General features: G+C 28.4%; 1 protein-coding gene across 1 annotated transcript; it reads left to right on the forward strand.

Annotated features, from left to right (window-relative positions):
* Positions 1-3,516: 3,516 nt before the first annotated feature.
* Positions 3,517-10,522, forward strand: LOC107883431. The gene is made up of 6 exons (XM_029491279.1): positions 3,517-3,525; positions 5,458-5,493; positions 6,389-6,424; positions 7,087-7,170; positions 7,307-7,342; positions 8,880-10,522. Exons 2-6 carry the CDS (start codon positions 5,473-5,475, stop codon positions 9,006-9,008), a joined length of 306 nt encoding a protein of 101 aa, XP_029347139.1. The 5' UTR covers positions 3,517-3,525; positions 5,458-5,472; the 3' UTR covers positions 9,009-10,522.
* The last annotated feature ends 279 nt before the right edge of the window (positions 10,523-10,801 follow it).

Raw genomic sequence — 10,801 nt, forward strand, 5'->3', positions numbered from 1 at the left:
GTATTTCGTTATTATTTATTAGTTTATCACTTATATAACTATTATATAAAACAATAAATATTTACCTAGCTTAAAGTATTTTAAAGTTTATACTCTACAAGGTTTATAATAGTAATAGTTTATTATATTAATAGTCTATAAAAAAATTAATTAATAATAGATAATAGACAATAGCAGGGTTTTTTTTAGTTTGCAGTGAGACACATTTTGTGCAGTGAGAAAAGTAATTGCGCAATGAAAATTGTTACTTTGTGCAGTGCAAAAAAAGAATTTCTATTGTATATTATAAAACAATAATTAAGTAAACTTCAAAATAAAAAAATAAATGTTTTTTATTAAAATTAAAAATTGTTTATGTTATTCATAATTATACTATTATTTTTCAAATAAAAAAAAAATCTGCCACCTTTAAGCACGTGCTTGTGGTGGTGGTAAACAGTTATATAATATAATAATTAATATGAACAATTTAATTATAAATAAGAAAAGCGGACAAGAACTGAATAATTAATCTATACAATTAGAATACTTATAAACTATATTTAAATTACAACAGTTAAATATAATCTGAAATCTTTCAAGTATTAAAAATAACCAAATCTAAATTTCTTTTTCATTTCTATAGTTATACGATTGCGTTCTGCACAGAATATGTCCCTTTTTATATTTACTGGCGTTGAGTTGTAGTTTTTGGACCTAGATAATCTATGAATTTTTACCAAACGCTTTTCTAAAATACTCCATTCTGACATCAAATGCCCTATTTTCTCTTTTAATAACCTTATTCATATCCAGAAAGGATTCAAAGTTTTTAATTATATATACAATAGTTATTTTTTTATACACATTTGAGTAATGGTAACACATCTAATATCTTAAAGTTTTCTCTAGTTGAACCAATTAAAGTATTTTTACTTAAGCATATACTAACAATTTTTCTTTGTAAAAGTTGTAGTGGTCTAGACGGCATTTTGATTCAGTCAAAATTATCATTTTTACTATTATTTCATATTTGGTGTAAAAATATATTACAAAAATTATAAAGAAATTGGGTACCTAGTCAATTGATTGTTTTTATTTTTATAAGCAATTATTATTAAAAATTACCCATTTCAAGTAAATATTATTTAGTAAGTATTATTACTTATATTTACAACCAGAAAAGGAATAAGTTTGTGCAGTCAGAAAAAATCATTAAAAAAACCCTGGACAATAGTATATTATCTATAAACCTTGTACCTATACTCTATAGCAGAGGTTTTCAAACTTTTATTAAACACGGCACACCGTGGCACCGTGCTCGTCAAAATATGTTCACGACACACTGACCTTTTAGATTCTGAGTGGAACGATAAATGTATTGATTTTACAATGTTGAGTGTTTTTTTTTTGTGTCTGTGTACACGATAAATAGTTGAAATAAAGTTTCGATTTTCAACTTTAGTATCTTGTTCGATGGGAAAGTGAATATTGTTGGTGCATTGGGAAGGACAAAATTTAAAATTCCCAGTAATTTTCAATATTACCGTGAAAAACAAATGAAAAATTAAGGAAAAACGGGAATTTTTACGCAAAATCGATTTTAGTTATTGGTGCAACTTAAAAACAAATGACCGTAGACACATGAAATTTTCACTGGTTGTTTAAATTTGCATTTTCTATACACGGTAAAATATTTTGAATATATATTCAGTTTCCAACTTTCCAAATTATTTGAACTGTTTAGGAACATTTTCTGTTTCCAATTTAATTAGTCTTTTTTTCTACGAATGTCAATAAAACTTTATTTGTTGGGTAGAAAACATTTAAAAGGTACAAGGCTCTTGCTTTATTGTTACAATGGCATTTGAAAAATATTAAAAATCCTTAGTCACAGTTTTTTTTTTTTAGATTCTGAGTGGAACGATGAATGTATTGATTTTACAATGATGTGTGTTTTTTTTTGTGTCTGTGTACACGACAAGTAGTCGAAATAATGCTTCAATTTTCAACTTCAGTATCTTGTTCGATTGGAAAGTGAATATCGTTGGTGCATTGGGGAGGTCAAAATTGAAAATTCCCAGTAATTTTCAAAAGCGCCAAGAAAAACCAAAGAAAAATTAAGGAAAAACGGGAATTTTTACTCAAAATTGAATATGGTTTTTGGTGCAACTTTAAAAAAAATGACCGTAGATATATGAAATTTTGACTGAATGTTTTGCATTTTCTATACGCCATAACATTTTCAAAATATTTTGACTTATTTTGAGCTCTTTACGGACATTGTCAGTTTTCATTTTTTTTTAGTTTTTTTTCTAAAAATATCAATAAAATTTTATTAAAGTTAAGAATTCGTAAAAATTTTTCTTTTTAAATCTAAGATTTTAAAATGTAATACAAGATTCATTATAAGATTTATCTACCTTTATCAAACAAAAAATATCTATAAGAAAGTCAAATTAAATTTTTATGATTGTTTGAAATTCATAATTTTACAACATTTGATATTCACTCGATTTCTCATGTAACGATTTTCTTATTTTGTTGTAATTAAAAAACGAATGACTGTAGATACTTGAAAATTTCACTGAATGTTTATATTAGTATTTTCTATATAGGATTAAATTTTGAAAATAATTTTAATTAACTATTTTAGTTATTTTGTTGTGATTGTATATTATTGAAACTTCTAAAGTATACTATTATATATCTATGATAGTACCACGATTTGTTGTTGATGTATAACGCGTTATAAGTGCCTAATGGATATTGTGATATGATTAATTTGGAATTTATTATTGATGCCTATTATAGATAATTTTTTTTTTAATACTATAGATAAGTATACCTAAATAGGTATGTCTAATACCCACACTGACAAACCGTCGCCGCTCAGAATCGTTTTTCTTATACAGTGATATTATATCATTGAATTCAAATTTAATACTATCCATTATACAGTTACCCACTTGTAACCTACTGTACAGCAGAGCGACATCCACTTTTTAAGGTCATTTTTGTGGTAAAATGCATTTTTTAAGGGCATTTTTGGCTATTTTTTTAGAGCATATTTGTATGGTTTTAAGTGCATTTAAATCCAGGCCCTATATAATATAATATAATTAATTTGTAGGACAAAAATTATGTTATCTTTATACATTTATTATATAGTATGTTTATTATTTTTTTACTAGATAAAAAATATAGTACATGCATAATGTATTATTTAATTATTAGGCTATGAACTCGTTGAGTTGACAAGCTGTCATCCATTAATGGGCATCCCTATTATTGGCTATTACAATCATTGTCGAGGTAGACCTATCATACATTTTCCATTTAATTTTGAATATGCAAGGTTCTTAAACAATGAAGATGAATCAAAACCAACCCTGGTTTAAATACCTGAATATTTTAATTTTAAAATATTGCGATATTTTGATTATTCTAAAATGTTATGGTAGGTTCATAATATGTTTATACAGCTATTTATCATAGATATTAATCAGAAATTACTATTCTTTTTTTTAGTGAGTATTGGGTTATGTACGTATACAGTTCAGTTAATTTTGAGTAATGATGATAATATATAACCATTGAGTGGAATTTCCCACTATACAAATTCTTTAAAATAAATGCTTTTAAAAATCTTTAGACTATGGTTAATTCGATCGTTTTAAATAAATATTTATAATCGTAAAAAACTAATATATTATAATATTAAATTAAATTAAAACTAAAAACTATCGATGGGTAGTGTTAAAAAACCTTATTTCTCTATTTATATCATGTGGATTCGGGAATATTATTGTACTTCATGGTTCGAGCCAATTGAAATAAATACATTCCGGAGTAATAAACTTTTTGTAATACATAATCTATATTGTGAAAATGCACTGTGTGTGTGTATGTGTGTGTGTGTGTGTGTGTGTGTGTAATAATTTGGCACATACCCAAGTACCTACATCATACTTATAGTTCTTTAATTTGATACACAAGAATTCCTATACCCAAGGATGTGCAACTCAAAATTTTGGGAGTGGATTACACAGGGATTATTTGACTCATTGAAAACTAATAATTTTCTTATTTGTAAATATTTGTTTATTAGCCACAAATGGTCACTGAGGATAAATATTTCTTATCTTTCTTATAATAATTTAAAATCTGTACATTTTATGTTTGGCCACAACCACTTAAATTAATGTGTACAAATATGAGCAGTATACATATACCTGAGTTTAAGAGTGGTAATTTCTCATTCCCAACATATAGCCAACGAGGGATTAACATCGGAGAAATGAAAAATTATTTTTTTTAGAAAATATTAAATATAGGTATTTATACCTATGAATAATATTTATACGTAACACATAATATGAAGAAAATAAAAATTTTAATTTTTTACGATATTTGATTTTCACAGCTAAATATTAACGAATTTTCATCCATCGATTTTTGATAATTTGTTTTATTCAAAAACGAACCACCGTATAAACTCAAAATTTTCACCAAATGTTAAAATTACCACTTACCATACATGATCATGTTTTCAAATTATCATTTTTCAAATGGTTTTGACTATTTTTAAGCTATTTATAGCCATGAGATATTTATCAAATTTTGTATATTATTATTGATCAGTTAAGAATTCATAATATTCTAACTTCTTCGTGCCTAACTTTTGAATTTTTAATAAAAATGACAGTAATATCCTAACAAAAACACTCCATCTAACTCCTATTGTATATAAAACGCTAAGTATAAAAAAAAAGCTCTACAAGTTGTGATATAAATTTATAGCTTAGTCTTTGAACTATTAAGTATCATTTATATTAAAATAATCTGCTGAATAATTGACTTAGCTTCGTGAGTTAAGTTGAAAGTTCAAAATACTATAGCATATAATGAGTATATAATAGTATACCTACTATCATAGCCAGTGTATTACTATTCAAGTGTATAAAGTCACCAATCTAAGATCAATTATTTAAGATATTATTTTGACATAAATTATATTTATAGTTCATTGACTTTGCTATAAAATGATAATGTAACAAAAACACTCCACCTAACTTCTTGTACAAAAAACGCTTAAGTATAAAAAAAAATCTCTAAAAGTTTTGATATAATTTTAAGTTAAAGTTCAAAATACTATAGTATATGTATAAAGATAAAATAATACTATAGTATACTATCTTTGAAATAGGCAGTCTATTCTAATGTTTTAAAGTCACCAACCTAAGATCAATTATTTAAGACACTATTTTAACATAAATTATATTTATGATTGCCTTGACTTTGCTATAAAATGATGTAACCTCAATGATGTAAAGTTTACATTGTAAACTGAAAGATGTAACCTTTAGAGCCATTTTTTTTATACTTATCGTTTTTTTCCACGTGTGATTTAGCAGGGCGTTTTTAATGGGATTATAGTTATACCAAAAATAATAGGAAACTTTCACAATTTTACAGATTTTGGAAAGAAGTATGCAGAGTATTATAAAGAAGGTATGTATAAGTACTATAATTGTAAGCGTACAATAACACTTCCCAGCATAGATGACTAATAAATGTTTATTCAAGTAGTACACGAATACCTTTTTTAAGAACACAATTGATTTACGTATTTGAATGAAATCTGAAATAGTGAAAACTTGACTTTAACTCGATTCTCTCTTCCTTGAATCATATTCTTATTTAATTAGATAAATAGATAATATATCTGTATTTTCGGGCGATTACAAGTATTGGTTCACATTTAATGATATGTTTATTATGTTTATAGCATTGGCTCATTTAAATGACTTTTCATTGCCAGATTAAAATTTTTCTACTTAAAATCGTCTATAGCAGGAACAGCTGCTAACATTATACAACCATCAGAGGGGACTGCAAAAAATTAAGATACCGCATGAGGCACACTAACAGAAAGATACAACCAACAATAAAAACGTTTTAGCACAAGCTCATACAAAGTCAATAATATTTGACCTCGAGACTATTTCCAGTGAGTCTTTGATCAATCTACGTAAATCAACAGACTTGGTAATTCATCACTTGAATGCATTAGAAACATTGGATCACTTATTAGTCTCTCTACATTATAATAATTAAATAATATACGTTAACGATACAAGTAATCACCACGAAGCCGTTATTAAAAAAATGTCCGACGTTTATAGAGATGTCAGTTTCATCGACGAATTCAAAAGCCAACTAATTCAACTGTATGATCAATTTACCTACGAATACACTTTTACACAAAATGTAAATTTAAAAAATGTTTTAAATGCAATACTTTTTTTTTGTACTTGGCTTTTTTTTTAACATGGAATTTGGCAGAATGTTTTTGTTGGGATTATAGTTATACCAAAAATAATAGGAAACTTTCACAATTTTACAGGTTTTCGAAATACGTATGAAAAATATTATAAAACAAGTATGTAATACTATAATAATTGTAATCGTACAAGAACGCTTCTGAGCATAGATGACTGATAAATGTTTATACATGTAGTGCACGAATACCTTTTTTAAGAACACAATTGATTTACGTATTTGAATGAAATCTGAAATATTGAAAGCTTGACTTTAACTCGATTCGCTCTTCTTAGAATCATATTCTTGTTTAATTAGATAAATAAATAATATATCTGTATTTTCGGGCGATTACAAGTATTTGTTCGCATTTAATGATATGTTTATAGCATTGGTTCATTTAAATGACTTTTCGTTGCCAGTTTAAACGTTTTTCAACTTAAAATCACCTATAGCTGGAACAACTGCTAACATTATACAATCATTAGAGACGTATGCAAAAAATTAAGATAACGTGTGAGGCACACTAACAGAAAGATACATCAATAAAATCGTTTTGGCACAAGCTCATACAAAGTCAATAATATTTGACCTCGAGACTATTTCCAGTGAGTCTTTGATCAATCTACGTAAATCAACTGACTCGGTAATTCATCACTTGAATGCATTAGAAACATTGGATCACTTATTAGTCTCTCTACATTATAATAATTAAATAATATACGTTAACGATACAAGTAATCACCACGAAGCCGTTATTAAAAAAATTTCCGACGTTTATAGAGATGTCAGTTTCATCAACGAATTCAAAAGCCTACTAATTCAACTGTATGCTCAATTTACCTACGAATACACTTTTACACAAATGTAAATATAAAAAATGTTTTAAATGCAATACTTTTTTTTTTGTACTTGGCTTTTTTTTAACATGGAATTTGGCAGAATGTTTTTGTTGGGATTATATTTATATCAAAAATAATAGGAAACTTTCACAATTTTACAGGTTATACAGGAAATTATAAAAATGCTTATGGATATGGTATGTATACTATAATTTTATTGTAAGCGTACAACATTTCTGAGCATAGATGACTGATAAATTTTTATATATGTAGTGTACGAATACATTTTAAGAACACAATTGATTTAAGTATTTGAACGAAATCTGAAATAGTGAAAGCTTGACTTTAACTCGATTCGCTCTTCCTTGAATCATATTCTTGTTTACGGGCAGGGTGGCTCCCACCTGGTAGATCAACTGTTACCTGAAACCTTAGTCTTCATTCGTATATATTTGATTATTTTCGTGATACCTGCCAAGTAGATGTAATTTAGACAGATTTTTCCTAGGCTTTCGACCTTGTTGATCAAAATCATCTGATGTCAACACTTGACTCTATAGGCATCGATTAGCCTCTACTATTCTGGCTTCACTCTTATATTACAAATAGAATCCAATGGGTAACTCTTGATTCCATCTCTTCGGAGCAATTTACGCTCTCCTAAGGTGTATCACAAGATGTTGTTCTTTCTCCACTTGTGTTTTTTCGATTCGTAAACTCAGCTGCCTCAGTCCTCCAGTATGCCAAACTTCGTATTTTTGCTGATGATATGAAAATCCTATTCCGTATCAAATCCATCTCTCAGTGTCATCTTCTCCAAAACGACCTTCAGCGATTAGTGACATGGGTGAATCTTTGGGACTACCTCTTTATACTCCGAAATGCTCAGTAATGACTTTTTGTAGTGTTAATGCTATAATCAAGTATATTTCCTCCTGGTAACTTGTAATAATTCTGTAAAGGATTTAGGATTTACTCTTCCACAGAATCTGTGCCTAATATGCACATTCCGGTAATCTGTTGTATGGTATCGTTACCTACTAGGTTACTTAAATCGTGTATCTACAGATTTTCACCTGCCACTCTACTAAAAACTCTTTTCTTTTCCTTAGTCCGTCCCATCCTTGAGTATGGAAGAATTCTATGGGACCCGTCCATCGTTTTTGCACGTAGCATAATTGAAAGGTTTCAAAGAAAATTCCTCCGTCACGCTGCTTATAAATTAAACATATCCTGTCCCCCACATGATTACACGCCAATTCAAAACCTTTTTTCCTTAAAAAGTCTCGCGGATCGTCGTGACTCAGCTAGTATATCATGTCTATTTAATGTTCTTTCCTCTAAAATTGACAGTAGTCCAGAATCACTATCCCGTGTCTCATTTAATGTTTCTTCTCACCGTGCACGATCATCTGTTTCATTCCATATACCATTATCTTACTCAAACTAGTATCTGAACTCAACGATCATCCGTCTTATGCGCATTGCCAATACTGACCCTTCATTCTACCTCTAAATAAAAACTCTTTTCTTTTCCTTAGTCCGTCCCATCCTTGAGTAAGGAACCATCCTATGGGACCTGCCACTGCTTCTGCACGTAGCATGATTGAAAGGTTTCAAAGAAAATTGGTAAACGCTGCTTAGTCACGCTGTAGTTCAGAATCACTATCCCGTGTCTCATTTAATGGCCCTTCCCGCTGTACTCAACAAATCTATAACCAATTTGTTTTGCAGATTCATCTATACCTGCAGTCACTCCGTTCAGTCACTTTTGCGATAAGTTTATTAATACTTCAGAAGAAGGGGAGAAGTTTCTTAATAACATGGGGTTATAATAAGAAGAAGAAGCATATTATATTATAAATTATATTACATTATATTACATTATATAATACATCTAATTAGAAACACATACTAGGTACACTATAATAATCCATATTAAAATAAATTCAATGTTTTCACCAAAAAAATATTTCAACCCTTACCGTATGATACTTATAACAGGTAGCAAGTATCTATCATTTATTACTAATATATCATATATTTGGTGAAAATTTAAATAGTCTACAGTTATTCGTGTTTAAATTAAATACAAAAAATAATTCTGTCAAAAATTCGATTTCCTCTAAGAACTCTCATTATTCCTTATTTTTTTTTTGTTTTTCTCGACGCTTTCAAAATTACTTGGAATTTTCAATTTCGACTTTCCCAAATGCACCAACTAGATTTACTTTTATATCATAAAATATGGTGATGTCAAGAATTTGAGCATTTTAACTACCCTAATAGTGCTGACGGACAAAAAGCAAACACATAATATTTTAAAAACAATACATTCATCGCTATTGAATCTAATATCAGTCAAACCATATTATTATATTAATATATCATACATCAGTGCAGCAGTCTGTCTTTGCTGGTATTATAGAATAAATATATACCTCAATAATTAAGAATGTACTTATACCAAAAGTAAAAATTGTTAAAAAAAATTCTAAACTTCTATTCTATTATTCATAAATCATAACTATTACTATCCATGATTCGTGAACACGTTATTATCTTGAAATCGCGATTATGACTACAGGAACGGCCAAATTTGAGATTCATTTCCCCCCCCCTAGATTTTTATCCAGTTACGCCACTGTACCTCATGATTCACAGTCTAAGAATTATTAATCGGGAATACCTGTTTCACAGATAATTAATTTATACTGATATTTTAATAACATATAGTTACGTACTTTTTGTGGCTGGAATAAAATAAAAACTGTAGTTATGAATTTATAAAAAGGTATTCATAATATTGCTCAACTAAAAGATCATGGAATCAACTACAAATTAAAAATACGTAATTTAGATAAATACCGAAATGTAATAACTGATGAGTGATAAACAATTTTTTTTTAAAGAACCAAAATATTCATTATAGGTACTTAACATGTATGATGAATTTAATATATAGTATGCATATAATAAAAATTAAAAAAAACTTACATGTGGCAACTAGAAATAAAGTTATTTGTAGTAATTTATAAGTATAATAATAAAACATTTGTAATAGGTACTGTTGTGAACCCCTGTCTGTATGCTATACGCAGTATGAGATATAGTAATAGTATAATATAGTATAGTGTGTAAGCATATTAATAATATGTGAACAGACAGAGTCACACGGTCTTAAGGAATTCGCTGTGTGGACAGTTTTGATCCCAAGCGAGCCCCTACCGTGTATCGCTGTCTGTGTAATATTCAGTGTAGTCCTGGCAGACCATCTAGCAGAGCCTCTGTTGTTTTCTTAAGTCTAATAATTATTCTGTGCAACTAAATTTCTTTTAAAATTGATTATATTAATAAAGTATTAGTGATAACTCAAACACCCCGTATTTATTTACTAACGAACAAACTCGGTTGTGGAGACGTCCATAATAGTACCTATGTTATCAATAAAGAGAAAAATCTAGTGATTTGTTTGAAAAGTTCTGAGTAAAATATGTTGATATGAAATAATATGAACAATAGGACTATAGGTGACTTAGGTTTAAATTAAAAAAAAATTGGTATGAAACTCCGTGGATCTGGGCCGATCGGGCGATTGTGGCCTTGAACTCATCGGTTCCAGGGGACGTGGCATACGTGAAATAAGGAATGGTAAA

The sequence above is a fragment of the Acyrthosiphon pisum genome, chromosome A3, assembly GCF_005508785.2.
Source record: "Acyrthosiphon pisum isolate AL4f chromosome A3, pea_aphid_22Mar2018_4r6ur, whole genome shotgun sequence".
In the NCBI taxonomy this organism is placed as follows: domain Eukaryota; kingdom Metazoa; phylum Arthropoda; class Insecta; order Hemiptera; family Aphididae; genus Acyrthosiphon; species Acyrthosiphon pisum.